Source organism: Taudactylus pleione, unplaced genomic scaffold (assembly GCF_031769625.1).
Source record: "Taudactylus pleione unplaced genomic scaffold, aTauple2 ptg000012l, whole genome shotgun sequence".
Lineage (NCBI taxonomy): Eukaryota > Metazoa > Chordata > Amphibia > Anura > Myobatrachidae > Taudactylus > Taudactylus pleione.
In genome coordinates, this window is record NW_028284415.1 from 19,197,441 (window position 1) to 19,223,117 (window position 25,677).

Genomic DNA, 25,677 nt, shown 5'->3' on the forward strand with positions numbered 1-25,677 from the left:
TATTTACTAAAGTGCGGGTGTTTAGGAGGGGAGTTGTTGCCCATAGCAATTTTTATTGTCACATTACTAGGCTTTAAACTTGCGATTGGAGAGCAGGGATCTACTGTGGCTCTAGATCAGCCCTGGCAGTCCTCTCTGGGCGCGCGCCTCAGGAGCGTGTGCTAGGGTAAAATGGGTGTGACCTCATCTTCCGTGGTTAAATCTCACAGGGGCGTCCTGTAGGTCACAGGGGCCTGGCCTTGTGGCACGCCCCCGTCTCTCAGTATACCAGAACGCAGGTAGACAGAGCTGCTCGGCCATGCTTTAAGACCGGACTGATCCATCGGCCCTTCTGGCATTTGCCAGAAGTGCCCCAGTCCAGCCCTGACTGAGGGCAAGGTTTAGGCACTAGGGGGAGAGTTATATACAGATATATCTGCAGATGATGGTCGTTCATACACAATGAACGACCATCATCTGCTTGTGGCCCCGGGTCCCGCTGGCCAGGGGGCGGGGGCATGTCTGCCCACCTCCCCACAGCTGCCGTTGCTTGTGTACGGGCGATCTGCGGATATATCTGTCCATCAGCTGTGCAGCACAGCCGACACGATATGTCTGTGAACGACGTCGTTCACAGACATATCGCTGGTACACACTGGCTGAAGGGCACCAGATATATTGGCTGATCAATTGATCGGCCAGTGTGTACCCAGCTGTAGGCTGCGGGGGGGGGGGGGGGGGTTAGAGTTAGGCTGCAGGAAAGGTGTGTTAGAGTTAAGGGGAGGGTTAGGAGCTAGGTAGGGGGACTTACCTGCAGGCATCAAGATTCTGACTGTCGGGATGCCGCTGTCAGTTTTCTGACCGCCAGGATCCCGTACCCAACCCTAGAAAAATAATACACACATTTGCTTTTAGTATACATTCTTGCAATTTCAATAAATAATAAATAACATGTTTGCATATTTTGGGTAGATTCTGATTGCCATGTGAGGAGAACTATGTACACTAATACTAGTTTCTATGAATTCAAAAATATAAATTGTGTGGGTACTGCAAGAATAATTACTGATATTGATGTTAGAATATGACCAGCCAAAATAGGCTCAGCAGCAAAGGGGTTAAATCATTTCACAAGAAAAAAATCACAGGAAATAAAAATTGCATTTTTTTTTCTTGTGAACCAAACTGTATAATTCTATTTAAAATATATTTTTCAACAATATATCATACATCACTACAGCAGCTTCTAGTGACTTTATCAGATAAGACCGAATATGATATACTACCAGTGTAATTATTTCAGATGTTTGTGCCTCAGGGCTTAATAATGGCAGGGAAGGGGTTAAATGGGCATCCTTCATTCTGTTAGAAGCTCAGGAACGCAGGTGTGAGTCACCGCGAGATGAGTCACTGTTCGCCCATCTCCAGAGGTTGCCTAGCAACAGGCGGGATGCAGAGCAATGAGGACCTGTCCTGCTTTAACAGCACACCACTAACTAGTCTTGTTAGGGCGGCATGTGTTAGGGTTTAAATTGAAGATGTCCTACAGACAGCTCTGCGGATGATCTCTGTTCCAGGTGTATGCATCTTTTTCAGACTAATTATAATCTATCCTTATTGGGAAGTGCAGTGTCTTTTGCTGCACTGCAGATGAAACCAGTCGTTATTAAGCAGTCTATCACAATAGGAAGCAACAAGGGTGGAATGTGCTAACAAGCCACAAAGGAATAAGCTGCTTGTTCAAAAATGATGTGCTTAAATTCTAAAAAAAGGCAGATTGGGTGACACTTCTACTGCAGCATACTAATTTGTACCCCGTGGAGATAAAAGATAGGTTTCTCATACTGATTAAGCCTGTCACATGTAAGCTGTGAAAAGGTACTGTGATGTAGGGGGAAAGTGGCGTTTTCCTAGCAACAAGCCATCACTCTATTCTCCTCAGCAATTCATAAGCAGCAGAAATATGCAGCATTAGCAGCCAAATAGTGAGAGCACATTTCAATCTCAAATATGCCAATATATAATCTATTAAAGTAAAATAATTGTGAAGCCCGCTCAGCTTACTCTGAGTTCCAAAGTCCAGAAGATTTATTTGCACAAAGAAATAAAAAGAGTACCGCCCCTTACAATGTGCATGCGTGGTTGGCACAACACAAGGCTTCAATTCTGAATGCACTGACTTCCAAAGGTCACTACAGTACAATTTATAGGTTCACATTCAAATAGTCATTAGGGAATAACATCATTGGGTACAGGCAGGGATCTGTGTGTACTCCACGTTGGATAGGTCAGGACCTTCTACTTTGTGTGTGCGGCCGGATCTTCATAAAGCCTGATGACTATCCCATGCTGGATTTCCTTTGTTTTATAGTATCATGGCGAGGGGAAATAGAGTCTCAGGGGCAGCATATTACATTGCTTAACTGCAAATAAAGGGATCTAGAACATTACATCAATAATATTAAATTTATATTTACAGCAGAGATTCAGTATTTATCTATAAAACAATACATATCAATGCTGATTAAAATAAGACTAAACATCAATATACAGTTATACAAATTGGATAGAAAACAGATAATTACACTTATAATGAAAATAATATTTACAATAACATACAGAAAGTGTTGTATTTTATTGTACTTCATTCAGTTTCAGTATTTTAGCTTTGACAGTCAACTCTTTTCAATAAACTATCACTCTTTTCAGAATTTCAATGTAGGATCATATTGTAGATTGTCCAGTTCTGTGTTGTTATACTTTATTGGAACCCTAACATCTATTTCTATACCAGGGTGATTAGTTTGGTTGTTGATGCCCGTGAACATATTTCTAACACACCTTAAAATGATATAGTTTTAAGAAAAATATATAATCAATATGATTGATGTAGGCATTACGTCTTTTACCCACATGCTAAAAGTATTTTGCAGGATACAACCAAGAGAACCAGCCTGCTATGTCTTCTCCCACCTGTGCCAATGAAGCATTATGAGTTCTCCTAAAATCTCATTTCATTTGTGCAACATTTTGTCCCAAATTTTGTCTCTAAGGTAATACAATATCCACCATTCACTGATGTTAGGTAATTCAGTACCATTCAGTGTTGGATTAGTTTTAAATTAAATGATCAGTATTAATGTACCTTTTATGAGACATAGGGCCTGATTCAGACCCACTCGCAAGCGGCTGTCCGCTCGCAAGTGGGTCGATGTTGTGCACTGCGCATGCGCACGACGGCGGGAGCTCCGTCGTGCGCATGCGCCAGACACGACGAGCGAAGGACTTTCCTTCGCTCGTTGTGTCTGATCAAAGGGGGCGTGCTGTCGATGTTGATTGACAGCACGCCCCCTTTGGTGGGCGTGCCTCCCTGACGGGGGCGTTCCCAAGGGAACGCCTACCGTCAGAAGCCGGCCCACTGACATCACTAGTGATGTCAGTGGGAGTGATTTTGGCTCTGATAGAGCCAAAATCACTCCGGGCCTCGCTGTTGAAAACCTCAACCGCAGGCTCCGGCACGCAGTGGCGATGGTCGCGATGGTCAAGACCATCGCGGCCATCAAACTGCACGCTCGTATAGGCTGTGGGTGGTGACCCACAGCTATACGAGTGTCCAGGAGGACGCTCCATAATTATGGAGGCCGGCCCTCATTCAGAGCGTGCGCTCTGCTCAGAGCGTACAGCTCTGAATGAGGGCCATAATGTCATCGCATTCAATGATACCTTCTCTTTTACAACACTCCTTCAGAGTTTGGGGAAAAGCACAACCACTCATAATATACTTCAGACAAATATAATACCTTGATTATCCAAAAATTATACACAATATACCTATTGGTTGCTAACACCCTTATCTGCTGACAGCATGTTCCCTTCTACATCAATACTTAGATTATACCTGTTCCTCTGGTATCCTCTGTTGTAATCTAAGTCCCATTCTTCCAAAACCAAACATGTTGTACACTTTATTTACTAATATTTTCCTGATTTATGTACCGTTTTCTTAGTTATAAGTTGAGTTCGGTCATGGCCTGATCTTGTGTACCTCTCCATGTATTTTCCCATGAAATCTTTATCAGAGCCACCTCCAGGACGTTCCACTTTGGTGTCAGATCAAAAATGGTGCCAGCTAAAAAGAACAAAAAACAAAACAAAAAAAAGTACACAGAAGAGACAGGAAAACGTTCATGCTGTAATGGTTATTCTTCATATTTAGTTCAGTTGCTTTGCCCTCATGCAAGTTTAAGTTGCTGGGAAAAGAATCTCAAATAGTGAGAGCACTTCTCCCTTTTCTTGTTCTTATTCTCCTTTTGTTCGGATTCACTCGGATCCAGGTGTCTCTTTCAGCAACTCTCAATGAAGTAGTAGTGGTCATCAACACCTGTTATGGTCCTTCTTAATAATCTGTTAAGCAACCAGAACTCAAGAAATTTCTTAACTATTACCTTCTTTTCCAGGAACACTGACATGACCGTTAGTGCCCAACATGATCAAAGCCAGAAGATTTAAACTCATCTGTTATCGTCTTGTTTGCTTTCTCACAACACCCATGGTGTACCTGACAGTCATTTCATTATCACAGTTCAAGGTTGTCTGTCCAACAAAAATAAAATATATCCAATGGTGACAGGTTAAGGTTTGGCCTAGGGGTGGTTCTGATACTTTTGTAATACTAGTGGCAATGCTTCTTGCCATACTTACCCTGTCTCAGTCATCACCTCACTCAACTTATCTTTCTATAACCCAATTAAAACAAATTCATCCAAACAAACACAAATTTCAAATTTTCACATTATACTACTTGAATGAAGTCGATTTGTATTACCTGGGCCAGAATGAGTCCCCTGTGATAACACAAATCTTGCATATTAATCAGTTTCAGTATGCTGAGGGGGCGATTCAATTGTTCTGCCGGTGGATTTTTTTTTTAGACGCCTGACAGAGCAATTCAATTGTTGCTCTGTCGGGACGCGATAGCCGCCGGTGCGGAATTTCTGCACTCACTCAGGAGTGTGCGAGCAGAAATGTGACTGAAACACCCTGGTTAGGGCGCGCTAACCGCAGATAGTGCACCCTAACCAGGAATTAAGACGGGTTTAGCCGTTTTAGATGGCTAAACCTTGTCTTTTAGTCGGCGTAGAGGGCGATAATTAATGAGCGCCCAGAACATTTGAATAGCAAACTGGGCGCTCATTAATTTAGCACGCCCCCAAAAAACAATTGAATCGCCCCCTGAGAGTCTAAAAAGAAACATTAAATCGGTTGCCTGGATTCTTGGCAACTGAGCTATAGGTGAGGCTGCCGCTCTCTTTGCAACCTCATCAGCTCTCCTTGTCCTAATAAATGTAATCCCTATACAGTATATACAAGTGCTTAGACAATTTATATCTGTCGCTGCCAGTGGCAGTTGTATGGTTGTCAGCAGGGCCGGTTCATAGTGAAGGGCGCCTCAGCTGCGTACCATGCGGGCCGCGGGCAGACTGTGTCTCTGTGACACAGCTGCACCACGCGTGTAGCGCTGACCGGACGGAGTTCGGTCAGCGCTACACAGCACAAACACAGCCGCCGGCGCCGGCAGCTGTGTGTTTGCTTTAGCAGCTGATGAGAGTCAGACAGACTCTCATCGGCTGCTGCTCCCACTGCCAGAGCCGGACATCTTCCGGCTCTCGCAGTGGGTAATGGGAGTGATGTCATGACGTGACATCACTCCCATAATGCAAAGCGGCGGACGGAGGAGCTGATATCGGCGGCGGGACCAGGAGTAGAAGCGGGTTTCAGGTAAGTGGTTTGTTTTTTATTTTTACTACGTCTTTACTGCGGGGGGCGGGGGAAGGTGGAATACTACAAGGGGGGATTACTAGGGGGGGAATACTACTGGGGACACTACAGGGGGTAATACTACTGGGGGCACTACAAGGAGAGATTACTACTGGGAGCACTACAGGGGGGGGAAATACTACTGGGGGCACTACAAGGGGGGGGAAATACTACTGGGGGCACTACAAGGGGGGAATACTACTGGGGGCACTACAAGGGGGGATTACTACTGGGGGCACTAAAAGGGGGGATTACTACTGGGGGCACTACAAGGGGGGGACTACTTCTAGGGGCACTAAGTAAAGGGCACTGCATAGGGGGTACCACTACTGGGGGCACTGCATAAAGGGGGAGTACTACTGGGGCACTATATAAGGGGAATACTACTGGGGGCACTGCACAGGGGGGACCACTACTGGGGGCACTGTAAAAGGGGCACTGCATAGGGGGACTACTACTGGGGGCACAAGGGGCACTGCACAGGGGTGACCACTACCGGTGGCACTGTAAAAGGGGCACTGCATAGGGGGGCGCCAAAAAATATACTTGCTTACCAAAAAATTTGGGCTAGGGCCGCCCCCTGGTTGTCAGTAGTCCTTTGTGTGGTGTTCTACTGGTTTGTCATAAAAATAAAACAAGATTGTAATCTGTCATAGGACCGCAACTTCATATATGACATCAAAGCTTATCTTTTAGTTGGCATTAGTATTGTCTTCTGCCAACCCACATCATCTATAATAGTGCTATCAGATCACTGTGTCTTTCCTATATCCTGCCTGGTGTCAAGTGTCTCGTCCCCTGGGTCAGACATGTCCCAAATATTTCTCCATTGACCGGCATGACTGTAGCTTATCCTTATACCTTGTGTCCTCCTTGCAAGAGATAAAACAATTGTTTTAGCGTTAGGCAAGAAAGACAATAATGATCATAACAATAACTCATCCATATGACTAAGGATGGATACATAACTTGATAAAAAGAATTAAAACAGTAATTTCCCTTTGATTCACATGATCTTTTATGTCAGATATTCCTGTATACTTGGCCATACCCAACAAAGCTGTATGGAAATACTCTAAAGCATTTTCATTATCTTTTTGCTTTATGGAGAAAATCTTATGCCAATCAACAACTACAGGGAAGTACATTTTTAACTGGGTGTCAATGCGAATAATTTTTGCCTGATTATTCTCATCAGTTAAATGTTTGTCTTCCCCCAGTTGACTATCCTCAATAAAATGTTGCACATTAATTGTGGGAGGAAGACATGCCCTTACTACTACTCTCAAATCTTTATTTGTGGGTTCATGGGCATTACCCAAATCCTTAATACTTTTTTTTTTTTTACAATTTGTTAGATCTTTCCAAGGATCTGGGAATTCAGTAATAATTGACCTTGATTCAGACCTACTCCAAGGTAGGGATGTGCAGGCTCGGATTTTCCCGCCAAGTTCGGATTTTTTTGGCCAAAAATCAGGTCTCAGAAAGAGGCAAAACGTCATCTTTCATGGACAAACATCATCATTCCTGGACAAAAGTCCATGAAAGATGAAGTTTTGCCTCTTTCTGAGACCCGATTTTTGGCAGGAAAAATCCGAACTTGGCAAGAAAATCTAAACTAACCCGAGCCTGCACATCCCTACTCCAAGTACAATGCATAGCTGCATTTGTAACTGGGATCACACCCTCCTTGTCCACCTTACCATTAGGAACAACTATTGTGCATACAGTGTGTAGTCCTGCAGGTCTACTATTGTTTATGCTAATTGCAGGGACTATTGTTTTAGTAGCATGAATGCTCCTTGGTTTATTAGCATCTGAGAGCACCTCATGAACCCCAACAATGGCCTCTGAAGCAAAACTACCCCTCCCCTCCTGTGTGGGCACTCCTGTAACTGAATGACATGAGAAACAGCAGAAATGAAAGCGGGTTCATTGTCTTCATCAAAATCATTATATTTTTCTTTTTCCAACACCAGATACAAATTACATTTAACTTTCTTATCAACGGTACTTAAGCCATCATCTGCATATGGCAGAGGTGGTGCACTTGTGACTTTTGTAACCAACTGCGTCAGTTCATACCAGTATGGCACCATATACTGCCCTCATGTAGCCACAAATTGAAACACGTATCATTTTTAAGTTGCAACTTCAGCAATCTTAACATACAAATCTTATCTTTAACTGAGCTCAATATTTCTGGGTCAAAGCTACCAACATTAGGAAATGGTTTCACACATTTTGCAGTCAGTTTCATTCGCTTATCACAGTACAGTGTTGCATTCACACCATACTTTTTATTCATAATATACCTTGCTGACCCTAATTCGACGTGTACATCGGTCACAATTTGTCCCTGCTGCGTCTTCTTCGCTCCCATAGCGGAAGATACTATTCCTGCCGTATGCAAACAGACCACGGTGCACGTCTGCGGGCTCACATTACATTATTAAGCGACGTGTCCTCCACTCTTCACAACTGGGTGCAAACCAAGCCAACTTCAAGGTGCTTTCCAGCGTGGTCCCTGACACACCCTGTTAAAGACTGGTACAGTCAGTCAGTTACAATTTCTTGTCTCTGAGCCAGACCAATCACCTGCTTTCGTTGGTACTATTTACTGCAAGCTTTGATGATTGTTGTAAACAATTCAAGCCGATTAAAACACTTTCCTTAACCACTTGCGTTTCTGAAATATGCTTTCAAGCTAATCTAACCTCACAACACAACAAAAATACTTCTAATCCATACAGTATCTTGTGTATTTAAAAAACTAAATGCCTCTTCCCTGGGCATTCAGCTCAATACCTCACATGGGTATCCCACGTTTCTAAAGCGACGTGACCTCCACTTTTAACAATATCTCCAACACACTTTTCTTAATTCACATACACACTTTTTTTTTGCTGGTAGCTAATTCCCATAAACTTCTAACAATTTACTTCAGTATACTATACTATAGCAGAACAAATATAAACGTTTGAATTTAGTGGCAAACAGTAAATGCAGTATATACGTAACTTAAAGATTCAGCCGCTTACGCTTGAACATCACCATGCAATTTAAGTACACAACCTCTTCACATAAAAATAATAGGACTTATGTAAAACACATTTTTACCTTTGTCCCAGGTTCACATCAGCATCCTTTCCCACAAGCAGGAATTTGGCTTGCCAGCACCAGATGCACTTTAAGAGAACGATTTAGATTCTTACCTTAAAGTTGCTCCCACCCTTGTGCTGAGAAACCGTCAGATATCTTTTCTATTCAAAAGATATACTGACAAAGATAAAAATTAAACTATGAGTCAGTTTCAGTCTCTTATGCTGGGTACACACGGACAGATCAATTGATCGGCCAATATATCTGCTGCCCGTCGGTAGACATATCTGTCCATCGGCAAGTGTATACGGGCGGTCTACACACACAGCGGCAGCCGCAAGGAGGGGGACGGGACCCGCAGCCAGACACGGATGATGGCCGTTTAGTGTGTATGAGCTACCATCATTTGCAGATATATCTGCAGATCACTTGATCTGCAGATATATCTGTATAGTGTGTGCCCACCTTTAGAAGGCCACATATTCTATTGTCTGTGTCCTGGCTCAATGTTTTCATGTGCTTATTAACTTGCCTAGCAAGTCTGCACAGGAACAATAAATGGTGGAATTTGAAACACTGAGCTACTGTATACAATTCTGATGGCAACGTAACTATGAGGCAGAAAATTATTTTAAAATACAGCAAATATCTACGCAGACTATGCAATTTATTTTACCTTCTTCCCGAATTCTTCTCTGCATCTTCTCAACTCACAAAGCAGGAATTTGGTGTATCAACACAGATGGTTTAAGATATAGAACAAATTGTTCTTACCTTTTGTGATGTGTCTTCCACCCTTTTTGATACTTCAAATTCCATTCGTCTATGACAGGGAAGGGGAACCTCAGGCCCGGGTGCCATATAAGGCCCACGGAATAATTTTGTCTAGCCCTCTCAGCTTTTATCTGCTAGCCTCATCTGGCTTACAGGGTGCCTAGAATGGTACCCTGCCACTAGAATCTATGCAGCAGTGACGCCTGGAGCATCCTTAGGAAGCTTCAGACGGTCACATCACTGCACTTACAGCTCCCCGGAGCATCCTCAGGATGCTCCGGGCATTGCTGTAATCACTGGTGATTGTGGCCCTGCCCCATGTGACATCACACGTTGGGGGTGTGGCCTGCACCAAACGGCAAATAATGTTGTGTATATATATATATATATATATATATATATATATATATATATATGTATAATATATATATATAGATGGCCCTCAGCAGAAAAAAGGTTCCCCACCCCTGGTCTATGAGTAGATTTGATGAGATACCTTTCCTAGAGCCCCCAATTATTAAAAGCAAAATAATTGTGAAGTCCGCTCAGCTTACTTGGAGTTCCAAAGTCCAAAAGATTTATTTACACAAAGAAATAAAGAGTACCACCCCTTACAATGCGTATGCGCGGTTCAGCATATGCAATCTGCTGATCACGCATGTGTGAGCAGGGAGGAATCCGGAGGATCCCTCTTTGGTACTTTTTCTGTAAGGAAGTCTATAGGCTGCAAAGGCTAATGCCATCTGAAGATTTCACTAACTGCCAGGGCCAAGCTCCGGAACGAGCGTGGTAAATCTGACAGTATAGCAGCCCCATTGAAATTTATGTGGACTGCTTTTCTGGTCAGAAAGGGACCACCTCTAATATCTGCGATACAGTATCTGCTGTTGTCCCTCCAAGATAAATTCTGGGGCTCTTTAATAATTGTGGGTATCCCCGAAAATGGCTTTTTTTAAGCGGCTATCCTTCAAATACTCTTTACTAAATATGCCCCATAGTCCTGAAGTTGTATTTTATTTAAATGTGGCAAAGGTGGTGAATGGGGCAAAGAAACTCTGGCATGCAGATGGCCTGCCTGTCCAGATAAAAGAAGCAGGTTGTCAAATAAGAGTACTTTCACCTATTTTGGGAGGAGTCAGGGTAACCTATGACTCTCCATGGATCAGAAAGTTACGTGAATACCAAGGTTCATAGATATGGGAAATTAATGCATTGTAGCTTTTGGGAGTTCTGAGTTTTCTATTGGGGGGGGGGGTCAGATGTTCTATTCTCTGGGGATTTGGGACATACATTGCGGGTTTGTAATAGTAGTAGTAATCTCTATTTGGTCTTACTGAGTGCTTTTATGGGATAAGACCGTAACATAACAAGAGGGAATCACAGTGCCAAGAAGTAGTATTATGTGATCTGCAATTTTATATCAAAAGCTTGCAATCTGAAAATAGTCCCGCCACACATTCACTAATATACCAATTACTCTGCAGCATCTCCAACACAGGTTGGATGTTGTGGTAAAGATTTTCTGTAGTTTACAGGGGACTAAATACCACCTTGTATACATTTTGGAAAGTGTTTTCTCTGAGAGCCACTTTAACAGACAATTTGGCAACATCTTGTCTGGTGAGTGATCATCCCTCCTGATAAAGTGGTATCCAAATCCTGCTCTCCGGCATCTGCAAATGTTTCCAGGGGCTGGGCTTATGGGGGGCAGCGTGGTATGATAAAGTAAGAGATTGTTCCACTGAGTATATGCACTTCCATTCAAAAGGAGTGAGAGGCCAGAGCTTGGAGGTTTTATTATGAGCTTGAATAAACATATATGTTAGAACTGGAATTGGAAGGAAAGGGGGAGATCATATATGTCATAGCAGTCAGGAAAGGACCGCTGAGTAATGTCCCTTAAGATATGCATAAACCTGATAATACCCGCACGTTTCCAGGGCAAGACAAATTTGACCCCATTCCCTTTGGCACAGTTTCCCAAACTCTGCCATTACAGTCCAGGTTTTAAGGATAACCATGCTTGAGTCCAGATGGTTAAATCAAATTGGCAGGTACTAATTAAGTCACCTGTGCTCAAGCATGGATATCCTAAAACCTTGACTGAAATTTCCGAGTTGGGAACCTGTGCACTATGGGAAAGAGCATAAATTAACAGAAGGCACACACCTAGCATATAACCAAACATGTAAAGGATGCTGAAGAAAAGTATATATCAGTACACAATGGAGCTCATTCAGACCCGCTCGCTAGCAAGCGGCCGCTCGTTGCAGATGATGTTCTCTAATATGCGCATGCGTGTAGTTCGCAATGCACGTGTGCTAACTAATACAAGCGATTGGATTTTGCTCGCTCGCCCTGCAAAGACAGCCCAGTGGAAGGAGAGGCCGTTTATGGGTGGTAACAGGGGCAGGGCAGTAGTAACGGGGGAGTGGAGTTGCGGACGCAGGCGTGCCAGAGTTTCCACGCCGTTTCTGGTGCGTGCATAATTAACAGGCAGTGTCATAGTACACATTACCTGGTTGAAAAATACACTGAAGTGCTCTCAGTACTTGCGGTAGGGTACAGTCAACCGCAAGCGCTGCGGCCAGATCCGATGTAACCCGATGTACCGATGGTTGAATATACTTCCTGGAGATGACATACGCAAGTGGGTGGCTAAAGACAGGCTGGTGGGTGTCTTTAAACACAAAGTGATCGCTCGCCAAGACATAGTGGGAGTGCTTATGCCTTGCCAAGCGAGCGGCTGCCTTGACGTCACTTTGCAAAATTTAAATACGCTGCGAGCGAGCAGGTCTGAATGAGCTCCAATTGTCAGTTAATTGGGGAAGCATATAATACTGTGTGTATTTGGGCTAGGCAGACTGCTGGTGTGCCCAATTAAATGAAACCAACAAAGATATACTTGGGTGAAGAGGTGAAAGAAGGAGAGGGGGGGCAATCACCATTAAGAGTTGAGAACATTCAGAAGAGATGGAATCACATGGACACAGAATACAGCTCCAACAAATTGCAAAGCATGTATCCAGGAAAAAGAGAGAATGTCCCCAAGCGCAATACCTGAGCTGCCCAGCGTGGACCAAATCCTCAGGTTTTAACTAATCTAGAAAAATGAATACACAATCAAGGCGCTACAGAAATGTCCCAACAGATGTCATAGATGCCTGAAATCCTTGATATTTATAATCCTCGTATATCTATTGCAGTTTACAATTTTTTTCACAAAATTAGTAATTCATTGCTATAGGCTTAGTATGGGTTTGGTACGGGATGCCTGATTCCGGTGCCAGCAACACGACTGTCAGAATTTTTACCAGATCCTGCTTAGTACATGTCCGTATGTACCAGATCTTCTATATGCACCCAAAAGTGGTGATAATTATCGCATATTTCATTGTTCATGAATGGGCCAAACAAGTACAGGTACCATCAAGTACATTTAACAAATGGGAGAAATTGCAATCTGCTAGGTAATTATAAAGAAAATTAATACTTTTTTCATGGCTAAAAGCCTACAAGGACAAATTGTAGAAAATGAGGACTACTGTATGCATATGTGTTTAGGTAGCCAAATTAAATACATCTCTTTAATGTTTCTGTATTACTGTGTCTCATGTTTGTGCATAGGATGGATGATTTTCAGCTGTGTCAAGAAATTACTCGTCTGAAGAAAGAGCTTCAGAAATTGGTCTCCAAACAAGGTAGGGTTGAATAAAAATGTGGTAATTCTAGTTAATACCAGATAGATAGGCAAACTGTGGCTCTCTGAGTCCCAGCATACCATACCACCAGCCATTGGAGCTAGAAAGAAGTCTACTGAAATCTGGTGTTTGGGGCACAACAGGTAGACTGAGGCCCCCACAGAAATAGTGCCAGAAACAAATTGCCTTTCTTCCTTTACTAGAAATATACAATATATTATGCTACAAATATATACTATATTACCTGTTACTGTTGCAACAGTTAATTATTTGTTAGAAGATGGAATAAAAGTAGCTTTTTTTTCTTTTGTATGTGGTTGAAGGAAAGTAAGTTGTCATTTCCAGATATAGGTCATTGATGCTACAAATCCTGTACTGAGTATACATGTACAGCCATGGCCAAAAGTTTTGAGAATGACACAAGTATTGGTTTTCAAAAAGTTTGCTTCTTCAGTGGTTTTAGACCTTTTTGTCAGATGTTACTATGGTATACTGAAGTAAAATTACAAGCATTTCATAAGTGTCAAAGACTTTTATTGACAATTACATTAAGTTTATGCAAAGAGTCAATATTTGCATTGTCGACCCTCTTATTTCAAGACCTCTGCAATTCGCCCTGGCATGCTGTCAATCAAATGATGGGCCACATACTGACTGATGGCCGCCCATTCTTGCCTAATCAATGCTTGGAGTTAGTCAGAATTTGTGGGTTTTTGTCAACCCGCCTCTTGAGGATTGACCACAAGTTATCAATGGGATTGAGGCCTGAGGAGTTTGCTGGTCATGGACCCAAAATTTCGATGTTTTGTTCCCCAAGCCACTTAGTTATCACTTTTGCCTTATGGCAAGGTGCTCCATCATGCTGGAAAAGGCATTGTTTGTCGCCAAACTCATGGAGGATGTTTTGGTACCATTATTTATTCATGGCTGTGTTCTTAGGCAAAATGGTGAGTGAGCCCACTCCCTTGGCTGAGAAGCAACCCCACATATGAATGGTCTCATGATGCTTAACTGTTGGCATGACACAGGACTGATGGTAGCGCTCACCTTTCCTTCTCTGGACAAGCATTTTTCCAGATACCCCAAACAATATGAAAGGGTATTCATCAGAGAAGATAACTTTACTCCAGTCCTCAGCAGTCCAATCCCTGTAGCTTTTGCAGAATATCAATCTGTCCCTGATGTTTTTCCTGGAGAGAAGTGGCTTCTTTGCTGCCCTTTTTGACACCAGGCCATCCTCCAAAAGTCTTCCCCCCCACTGTGCGTGAAGATGCACTCACACCTGCCTGCTGCCATTCCTTCGCAAGCTCTGCACTGGTGGTGTCCCGATCCCACAGCTGAATCAACTTTAGAAGATGGTCCTGGTGCTTGCTATACATTCTTGGGCGCCCTGAAGCCTTCTTCACAACTATTGAACCTCTCTGATCCGATAAATGGTTGATTTAGGTGCAATATCCTTGCCTGTGAAGCCCTTTTTGTGCAAAGCAATGATGACTGCACGTGTTTCCTTGCAGGTAACCATGGTTAACAGAGGAAGAACAATGATTTCAAGCTCCACCCTCCTTTTAAAGCTTCCAGACTGTTATTCTAACTCAGTCAGCATGACAGAGTGATCTCCAGCCTTGTACTCGTCAACACTCACCTGTGTTGACAAGAGAATCACTGACCTGATGTCAGCTGGTCCTTTTGTGGCAGGGCTGAAATGCAGTGGAAATGTTTTTGGGATTAAGTTCATTGTCATGGCAAAGAGGGACTTTGCAATTAATTGCAATTCATGTGATCACTCTTCATGACATTCTGGAGTATATGCAAATTGCCATCATAAAAACTGAAGCAGCAGACTTTGTGAAAACCAATACTTGTGTCATTCTCAAAACTTTTGGCCATGGCTGTATACAGAAAAACTATTACCAGTCACTTTAGAAAATGAAGGAGTGAGAGGAAATGGATAATACTTTACCTTGAAAATTTTCCTTATTGTAGAGAAGGAGAAGACTCGGGAAGACCGGCAGAAAGAGGAGGAGCTCCTGCATCGTATCCACAAACTGGTGGAGACTCGAGATTTCTTAGTAGATGACGTTGAGTTTGAGAGGTTACGGTAAATGACTTTATAAAATCCTAGCTCTTAAATGGGCTTTACAACTAAATACATTTAACAGACAGAGGAGCCTCACAATGTGCTGTAACAGAGAGCAACTAGACATGTTATTACTGTAATTCTTCATGCACAGCTCAGAAAATGAAAGCAAAAGGTGTTATTAGTTGCTATGGGTTACATTCCTATGTTTACATTTCACCAAGTTATTGAATAAGACCCATAATTAAAGTTAAGAGATAAACCAAGGTTTTAAAACTGTTCCACGGAATGAGGTGAATATTCTGATTTGGACTTTCATATGATTCTATGGTGGAAGGTGGTTTTAAGCATTCTGTATGGAATATCCTACTGGTATATCAAACACCCAACAGATCAGAATTGACACCATTTTCATTCCAGCTGTTTATAGACTAAAAATTCAGCTAAATTTAGGACTACAGTGTGGAATGATAAATCAGAACATTGTGTTGCTGGAACTTTAGCATCGGAGAAGCCGGCTCTGCAACAAAATTCCACACAGCTTCACTCTAGTTCCATTATATGTTACAAACCTACCTGCTAATACCTGTTTATATACTCATCTCTAGCCCCAGTGCTGTAAGAAGGCGGTTGTCCTGCTGGTACAGTAGCTTGTGATTGTTGCCAGCGCAACATTTGGGCGCGTAATTAATTTAGTTGGCGAGCAACAGTGGAATTGAAACCTTCACAGTATTACTGTGTTCAGCAGCGGGAGCTTTGAGTGCAGAAAGATTGGCAGGTGCCTTTCTTCCTCCCAGCCAAATCTATTCAGGGGAACAGAGAGGGCCTCTCTGGGGGGCTATATTATAACATGCCAAAATTGTACAAGACCGTGAGCTGTCCTCATATTTAACATCAAAGTATGTTCTCAGACACAAGCAGTTTAGGAAAAAGTATCTTGCTATAGTACCTTTTTTAGGAGGGTGCAGGTTTTTCTTAGCTGTTCTTATAATGTCTTCTTCTTTGCTCTTTATATCACTTTCTTCTGTCTGTTCTAACAAGGGTTGTATTCACATTTATGTTCTTGCACAAATGCACCTGTTTTTTATGGGGAAGCATATGGATTTGCAGGATGAGATGGTGCTCTGGGTGGATCGGGAGAGCACTTTTGCTGTTTGTAGGTTAGACTGAATGTTCCCATATGGAAAATGTTGTTTTGCGAGATTAGATAATTTTAATAAGAATGATGGGGGTGTTAAAGATACATGTAGAGGGATGTTCACAGGATTTTAATTTGTACTCAGGGGGTGTCTGTAATCCGTGGCCATCCAATACTTTCCATGGAACACAATAAGCACCTTTCAGTTGAACGTCTGCAGGAATGTACATTTCTAGCTGCATTTAGACCAGAGTAATATAAACAACATTCAAACACACAAAAGTGACACAAGTAGCCTCCAGTGGGATGTGGATGTACACATATGAGAGTACTAGGCTGACAACCCTAGGAGCCAGTTCAGCGCCAGCACCCCAATATTTGTCTATGCATTACATTTTTCAGTTATATGGGAGTTGTGGTGGTCGGGTAATGAGAGAACAAAAATAATTTTTAAAAGTTAGCTCTTATGCTGACAATTAGGCACATTTGTGTAAGCAGAGTAGCTATTTAGTACTTTGTTAAATTTCCTTTTATGTCTCCTCTCTCCTCAGGGAGAGAGAGGAGGACAAAGAAATGGCAGAATTTCTACAGAGTAAACTTTCCAAAAGTTATCTGAAGAAAGCAGGTAAGACTGGTGACATTATTATTATTATCGTTTATTTATATGGCGCTACAAGTGTACCGCAGCACCTTACAAAGTACATAAACAAATAGGTTGATTTACATCCACTTACAGTACAGTACAATACAGGGCATGGATAATATACATTGCTACATTCGCGACCATAACACCCAGATAAGCAACAATGCAAAGCAACCAAGTGTTAGGTGCCCTGGTAAAGAGTAAGAAGTAGATAAAGTTAGAGTAAGGAGAAGCACAAGAGGGTAGAGGACACTGCTCATAGGAGCTTACATTCTAAAGGGGAGGGGCAGACAAACAGGAGTGACACAGATGGGGTAGGCAGGGAGGAAGGAGTATGTAGCAGCAAGTTAAGATGAGAGCTGGAAGGCTTTGATGAAATAGTGGGTCTTGAGAGCCCGTTTGAAGGATTGAAGAGAGGTGGAGAGTCTGATGGGAAGCGGGAGAGAGTTCCAAAGGTGGGGAGCAGCGCAGGCAAAATCTAGGAGGCGGGAGTGGCACGAAGTAATCAATTGGCACGAGAGGCGGCATGCATTTGTTGAACGAAGAGGGCGGACAGGAGAGTGAAGGGAGATGAGATCAGAGATGTAAATGGGAGAGGAATGGCTGAGGACTTTGTAAGTGAGTGTGAGAACCTTAAATTGGGTTCTAAAAGGGAAGGGGAGCCAGTGGAGAGCTTGTAGGAGAGGGGAGGCAGATGCAGAGCATTTTGAGAGGAAGATGAGCCGAGCACCAGCATTGAGGACAGACTGGAGAGGGGAGAGAAGGGAGTTGGAGAGGCCAGATAGGAGGAGGTTACAGTAGTCCAATCTGGAGATGACCAATGAGTTTATGAGGGTTTTAGTGGCATCCTGGGTGAGAAAGGGTCTAATCTTGGAAATATTTTTAAGATGAAAACGACAGGACTGTGAGAGATTCTGGATATGTGGTTTGAAGGAGAGGGAGGAGTCCAGGATAACTCCAAGACAGCGCACTTTGGGGCTAGAGGAGATAGTTGTGCCATCAATTGATAAAGAAATGGCAGGAAGTTTGGTTATGTAGGGGGTGGGAAGATAATTAACTCAGTCTTAGACATATTAAGTTTAAGAAATCGCTGGGACATCCAGGAAGAGATGGCAGAGAGACAGTTGGAGACACGAGTGAGGAGGGAGAGAGTCAGGGGAGGAAAGGTAGATCTGAATATCATCAGCATAGAGATGATATTGAAGGTTAAAAGAGTTGACGAGTTCACCTAGTGAGGATGTATAGAGTGAGAAAAGGAGAGGTCCAAGAACAGAACCTTGGGGAACACCTACTGCAAGAGGCTGTGGGGGAGAAGAGGAGTCATGAGAGGAGACAGAGAAGGATCGGACAGAGAGGTATGAGGATAGCCAGGACAGGGCAGTGTCACGTAGACCAAGGGAGTGAAGGATTTGCAGAAGGAGAGGGTGGTCCACAGTGTCAAAAGCAGCAAAGAGGTCAAGGAGAATGAGTAGAGAGTAGTGGCCCTTGGATTTAGCAGCAAGGAGGTCAATGCTGACTTTTGTGAGGGCAGTTTCAGTGGAGTGAAGAGAACGGAAGCCAGACTGAAAAGGGTCAAGGAGGGAGTGGGAGGAAAGAAAGGTGGTAAGGCGGTTGTAAACAACATGCTCAAGGAGCTTGGAGGCAAAAGGGAGGAGATAGGACGGTAGTTGGAGAGAGTGTTAGAATCAAGGGTAGGTTTTTTTAGTATGGGGGAGACAAGGGCATGTTTGAATGCAGATGGGACAGTGCCTGATGATAGGGAGAGTTTAAGGAGGTGGGAGCAGGCACAAGGAGAGAGGTAGCGGAGGAGACGTGAAGGGATAGGGTCAAGGGGAAAGGTGGAAGGTGGGGGGGAGGACTGGATGAGGGACATTACTTCCTCTCCAGATACAGGGGAGAAGAAAGTTAGAGTCGGTAAAATGGAAGGAGTGGGGCGATCTGGGAAAGGAGGAGGTGGATAGCAGTGGGACTGGTGGGATATTATGTCCTGACGTATGGAGTAAATTTTAGATGTAAAGTAAGTAGAAAAGTCAAGGGCAAAGAGCGAGGAGGGGGTGGGCGGAGGAGGGAGTTGAAGGTGGTGAAGAGACGTTGGGGATTTGAGGACTGAGAGGAAATGAGGTTCTTGAAATATGACTGTTTAGCGAGGGAGAGGGCAGCACTGTATGATGAGAGCATAAATTTGAAATGGAGAAAATTAGCCTTAGAGCGTGATCTTCTCCACTGTCGGTCGGCAGTTCGTGAACACTTTTGCAGGTGCCTGGTGCATTTGGAATGCCAGGGTTGAGGTGTAAATCTGCGAGGGTGAATAGTGATTGCCGGAGCAACAGAGTCCAAAGCAGAAGTAAGGGAGGTATTGTTTAGGGAAATGGCTTGTTCAGGGCAGGAGAGAGACAGGATAGGGGAGAGAAGTGAGACAAGCTGGGAAGAAAAAGAAATGGTGTTAATAGCCTCAATGTTGCGCTTAGTGATGGTGGCCTTAGGAGGTAGAGGAAGGGAAAGAGAAAGGGATAGGTTAAAAGAGAGAAGGTGATGGTCAGAGAGGGGGAATGGGGAATTGGAGTAATCAGAAATATCACAACGGTGAGTGAAGACCAAGTCAAGCGAGTGCCCACTCACATGGGAGGGTGAGGAGGTCCATTGGGAGAGACCAAATGAAGATGTGAGGGTAAGGAGTTTAGAGGCAGAGGCTTCTGTGGGGATATCAATAGGACTATTGAAGTCACCTAGGATAATAGAGGGAAGGTCAGAGGAGAGAAAGTGAGTGAGCCAGGAAGTAAAGTTGTCAATGAATTTGAAAGGAGGGCCAGGGGGGGCGGTAGATGACAGCTACTCTAAGGTGAACTGGTTGGAAGAGGTGTATAGCATGAACCTCAAATGTAGAGAAAGTAAGAGATGGTTCAGAGGGTGGGAGTTTGTAGGAGTAACCGGGGGATAGAAGGACCCCTACCCCACCACCATGACGACCCCCAGGCTGAGGGGTATGAGAGAAGATGAGGCCCCCAGAGGAGAGAGTAGCAGGGGAAGTGGTGTCAGAGGGTGAAATCCAGGTTTCAGTAATGGCAGGGAGATGCAAGTTTTTAGAGATGAAAAGGTTGTGGGTGGGTACGAGTTTGTTACATACTGATCTGGCATTCCAGAGGGCACAGGATAGAGGGGCAGTGTTTGTGGGAGAGATGTGAATTAGATTATTTGGGTTGCTATAGCGAGAAGGTGAGTTTAATATGGGTGGTCGAGATGAATGTAGTAGAGAGATTGTGCGGGGACCACTGCTGGGACGGAACCTGTAGGTGGTTGGCAGGGAGGGAGTATAATATGATGGGGGTGGGGAGCGGTGACATGGAGAGAAGGTTTTGGAGGAGGGATTATCAGTGGGGTAGTAGGACATAGGAGGGGTAGAAGAGAATGAAAGTATAGTAGTGGGAGAGGAGAGGGAGGACGGCAGACAGACGAGGGGAGATGAAGGAGGAGGTGGAGGAGACAAGGGGGAAATGATATAAGTGGAAAAAGGGGGTAGAGCAGAGGATTAGGTAGACAATGAGTGGATGATAGTGGTGTGGATGAGTTGAATAGGGGGAGGAAAACTAGATGTAGGAATAAAGTATGAGTGTTAGAGACAGTACAAGAGATTTGCAGAGAAACAGGTAATAGTACAATGGAGGAAAATGTGCCTGCAAAATTCCAAACTATTATTGAGCAGAGGAAAAGAGGAGAAATGGAATATTAAAGTAAACTGAATTAGAAGACTGATGACAGGCTAGGGAAGGAAAAGAGGTGAGAAGACATTATTTCTAAGAAATAAACTGAAATTGGCACTGAATACAGTAAGATATGAGTTGTTTGTGAAACGAGCGAGTCAGTACAAATATTAGCAAGTGTAAGTTCTTATAGTGAGCAAGCAGAGGCCAGTGAAGATTGTTCAGGTGATGCAGACAGCAGTTGCTTGTAGTGTAGATATTGTGAACTTACATTTGTTGATTATACTTTGTCTATTTGTTCTTGTTAATGAATGGTTTAAGGATAGAGTGGTCTCCTGCTAAGATGCAGTACACTTTGCAAATTATTTAAAACTAGATGATCTGCAGCAATGATGAGGTTACCTGCTAAGATGCAGTACACTGCAAATTATTTAAAACTAGATGATCTGCAGCAGTGATGAGGTTAACTGCCAATTAAGAAAATAGGTGTCAGTTCTCAGTCCAAATCAGCTGAAGATGTCATCTAATAATGCCGGTATAATGCCAAATTTGGTAAGAAATGCACTTTTACAAATTATGTACTGCAGATAGCCATAAAGTACAGGTTGAGTCTCCCATATCCAAATATTCCGAAATACAGAATATTTTTAGCATGACTGAGATAATGAAATCTTTTCTTTTTGATGGTTCAATGTACACAAACTTTGTTTAAGGCACAAAATTATAAAAAAATAAAGTATAAAATGACCTATAGGCTGTGTAGAAGGTGTATATGAAACAAATTAATTTCATGTATGTACACAAACTTTGTTTGAGCCACAAAATTATTAAAAGTATTATATAACATTTCCTTCAGGCTGTGTATAAGGTGTATATGAATCATAAATGCATTCTGTGTTTAGATTTGGGCCCTATTCCTAAAACATTTCAATATGGTATAGAAATATTCCAAAATAGGGAATATTCCGATATCCAAAATACCCCTGGTCCCAAGCATTTTGGATATGGGAGACTTAACCTGTACTTTATATAGAACTTTCCCATTTACAGTGAGTTTCCTTTTTTCCACTGGCCCAAAACAACTTTTACTTACCTGCAAACAATAGAGGCAGAAATTATGTGGATTGAAGAAATATTTATTAAAATGCTGCCTGTCAGTTATCTAGGAATCTTTCTGCATCAGGACGCAGCCTCACATCGCACACTGTGCTGTTGGAGGACCTTGCTTCTTCCACCATCTAAATCTGTTTGTGGCTTCTGAATTCCACCTCTGACATTGTGGCACAAACCCTGTTAAATATAAGAATGCCCTCACTAATACAATCAGAAGTTTACAGGTCAATGTCTCCTGTAAGATCATTGATTATTTCTTCAAAAATTATGTACAGCTGTGAACATTGTAATTATTTTATTGGCTACATGTTGTTATGATCTTACCCACTTCAAATCCAGGGACAAGAGATGAAAGTTGAATACAATAAGGTGCTCACACCCTAGCCAAATGCACCTAAAGGTGGGTACACATTAGACAATATGTCGCCCGATCTGGTGGATCGGGCCGACATATGGTCCACATAGGCAAGTGTGTATGCACTATGTCGGACCATGTGCACTCCCGTCATTCATCACATCGTCAGATCGAGCGTACATGCTGCTCAATCTGTCAATTTCACCAGATCTTGAGGTGTGTACAGACTACACGATATGTCATCCGTTGCATCATAGGTCGGCTGGGTAGACAGGTCGTCTAAAGTGTACCCAGCTTTAAATATCCATTCTGCTTCCAGTAGTCATTTGCCCCTATAATGAATAGCTCAAACTCAGATGGTGACTTAAGGTGCCCATACACGGAGCAATAAAGCAGCTGATCTGACGGATTGGTACGATTTGGCTGCTCTATCGTACTATGTATGGGCATGATATCGGACAGAGCGCGCACCCGTGGGATCTTACATCGCACCCCCAGATCTTACTGATCTGATGCGATGTGCGATCCCATGCAGCGCTATGTGGGTGTGGGATGGGGGAGCCGGCATATCGGGCTTTCAGCCACCCGATCGCACCTTGTGTGGGTACTGCCCGGTATGTCGGACCCCCCATCGCGTCGCATGGTGCATATCGCACCGTGTATGGCCAGCTTAACTTTGTTTATGAAAGCTGTTTATCTTATAGATTGTTATGTATTTTAATCAGGAATAACTATTCCATTTCAGTCCACAGAAAGGAAAAGCTGTCAGCTTTGACCTCTCGTACCCAGCAAACCTCCAACCCTTACGTCACAAAGACCGGATTAACGCTCCTAAAAGAGTGCTGTGGATTCACCTGCTCCATTATGTAACACTGTCATGTTACTCTCACTCAAGCTAAAGATTCAAGCAGAGCCCTGTTCTGATTGACTGGAACACTAAAGGTGACCTGAGTGCCAATGGCCATGTTTTTTTGCCTTTCTAAACATACTAAACTATTTTGCAGAGAGGACCTGCAAAGATTTTTATTGTGGGCATGGAGAGCCCCTGGCAGCAGTTATGTGTATATCCTAAATTGATTTAATTAAAAAAAGGGTCTTTTAATCTGACGATACAATGTTTTTTCTTATGATTTATTTTTGTATACACACATAGTCATGCAAAGCCTCTTTTATTAGGGGTGTACACAGAAAATTGTACAATTTCTTTCTTTTTGAGGTGAACATTCATCCATTAACCCCTCATCCTCCATGAATCATTAATTCCTTATCATTATCCATTAAAATGCTTCCTTAATTAATCATAAACACCTCATCCTAAATCATCATCTTACTCAACCTCATATGAGGCCACTGACCACGATTGCCATGGTCCAGAGAGGAACTGATCATACAGTACATCAGTTCCTCGCTCAGTACTTCAATGCCAAAACCCTCACCTGCTGCTGCTTGATTAGAGATAAAATAATCACATCTCTGAGCAACTTTCAAATTGCCACACCTTGTAATATATTAAGCAGCTGACAAAGCACACTTAAGCGGCAGCTTTTCACAGCCACCGTTCTTTGGCCATGTGATTTATGAGGGTAATGATATTACATGTAAAATACTCCTGGATTTGCATTTAATATTATGTCCCCTTTTAATCACATGACCAAAACCTCCGACAAGTGGTGACTTTGAAAAGCTGCCATTTAGCAAATATACCCCTTAAATTAGACAGAAATGTAAGAAGTCATATGTATTAAATTTGCTAATGGACCCACACTATAGTGTGACCCCACAGAGACTGAAGCAACAAACTGTCACCATGTGTCTAAAGCAGAGGTTCCCAAACTCTGTCCTCGAGGCACCCTAACAGTCCAGGTTTTAAGGATATCCATGCTTGATCACAAGTGGTTTAATTAGCACCTCAGTCAATTTGATTTAACCACCTGTGCCCAACCATTGATATCTCTATGACCTGCACTGTTGGGGTGCCTTGAGGACCGCTTTTGGGGACCTCTGGTCTAAAGTGTTATTTGAGAAAAACAGCAACTGTAACACTGAGCCTTTGTAGGTCATACAATGTCAAATCAACTAGAAAAACATGAGGGTTTGGCAATACCAAATATGTTTTGAGCAGGTCTGGTGTCTAATCAAATAATGCCTTCACCACACTGTTTACTAGCCAAACAAATGCAGCTCTGCTAGTATAGTAGAACTGGAAGAGAAGGAGAGACAATAGCACAAGGAATGGACATGGGACTGGATGGGGAGTGTCAGCAGAGGATGATGTGCCCCATCTATCGTAACTGCACCTACATGCCATAGCACTAATACCTCGTACAAGTTGTCCTCCCAAAATAGCATAATACCACAGTTGTCATTAGAAAATACCATTATATAAAATCAGATTTTTTTTATTTGGTTGCTTCACATTGAATGACCCTTGACCCCTTTGCACTGCCTTTGTTTGTTTTCGGATACACTGCATTATTAGATATGTATGTATTTGTACAGACTTATTTGCATCTCTTGTATGTTAGAACATGTTTTGTCAATACTTGTTGGTAAAAATAAACATACAGTAGCCTTATCTATGAGTTTTCTAACATGTATTTCCTGAATGACACCTTTATGTAATATGCCTCTTTCAAATGTAATAGAATGATTCAGTCTGTGAATAGATTTATATCCTATAAATGTCAGCTACTGCACACACATGGGCTGAGCATATAGCCACTGTTCATCAATGTGTATATGTGAGGTCTCAGAGGATGGCTGTCAGACACGTACCAGTGCGTGTTGGTCAGCCTGTCTGCAGATGTCCTGTGGGCTCTCCTGGATCTTCGCTGCTGCCATCAGTGCACTCCGCTTCCTCCAGCGTGCTTCCCGCAGTCTTTTCCACCACCTCTGACTGCTGCCATACTGGCCACGATCAGCTGTCTGCTCCAACAGCGACTCCAGTTTCAGACCGTTGACTCTCTCCACCGGTCATAGCACAGCAGGACTTCCTATTTCTCCAACAAGTTGACAGAGCAACATTGCTACTTCAGCTGCTTCCCTAAGCTCCAGACTTCTGTTCCCAGAAGCTCTGTTCTGCTGTACCCTGAGTACTACTGGTTATTGTATTGCCTGTACTATTGTGCTTCTATCATTCTGATTGCGGCCATTCTACTATATTACATTTGGAGGTCTGTTCGCAGCCTGTTCCAATCCGGCCAGTCCCAGTCCGGTCCAGAGGCAATAGCCAGTCCCAGCCTGACTCCTGTTTCTATCCAATATCCAGCTGGTCCAGATA

The 25,677-nt window shown here is 43.0% G+C and overlaps 1 protein-coding gene across 1 annotated transcript in view; it reads left to right on the plus strand.

The window, feature by feature from the left end:
* The window catches only part of LOC148542508 (bMERB domain-containing protein 1-like), a 40,864-nt gene extending 15,902 nt beyond the window's left edge, over positions 1–24,962 (plus strand). The window contains exons 3-6 of the mRNA XM_088468473.1: positions 13,300–13,373; positions 15,357–15,471; positions 17,140–17,213; positions 23,143–24,962. Of these exons, the coding sequence (XP_088324599.1) occupies positions 13,300–13,373; positions 15,357–15,471; positions 17,140–17,213; positions 23,143–23,267 (388 nt within the window). The 3' untranslated portion in view covers positions 23,268–24,962. The remainder of the gene's footprint in view (positions 1–13,299; positions 13,374–15,356; positions 15,472–17,139; positions 17,214–23,142) is intronic.
* Positions 24,963–25,677: the final 715 nt, after the last annotated feature.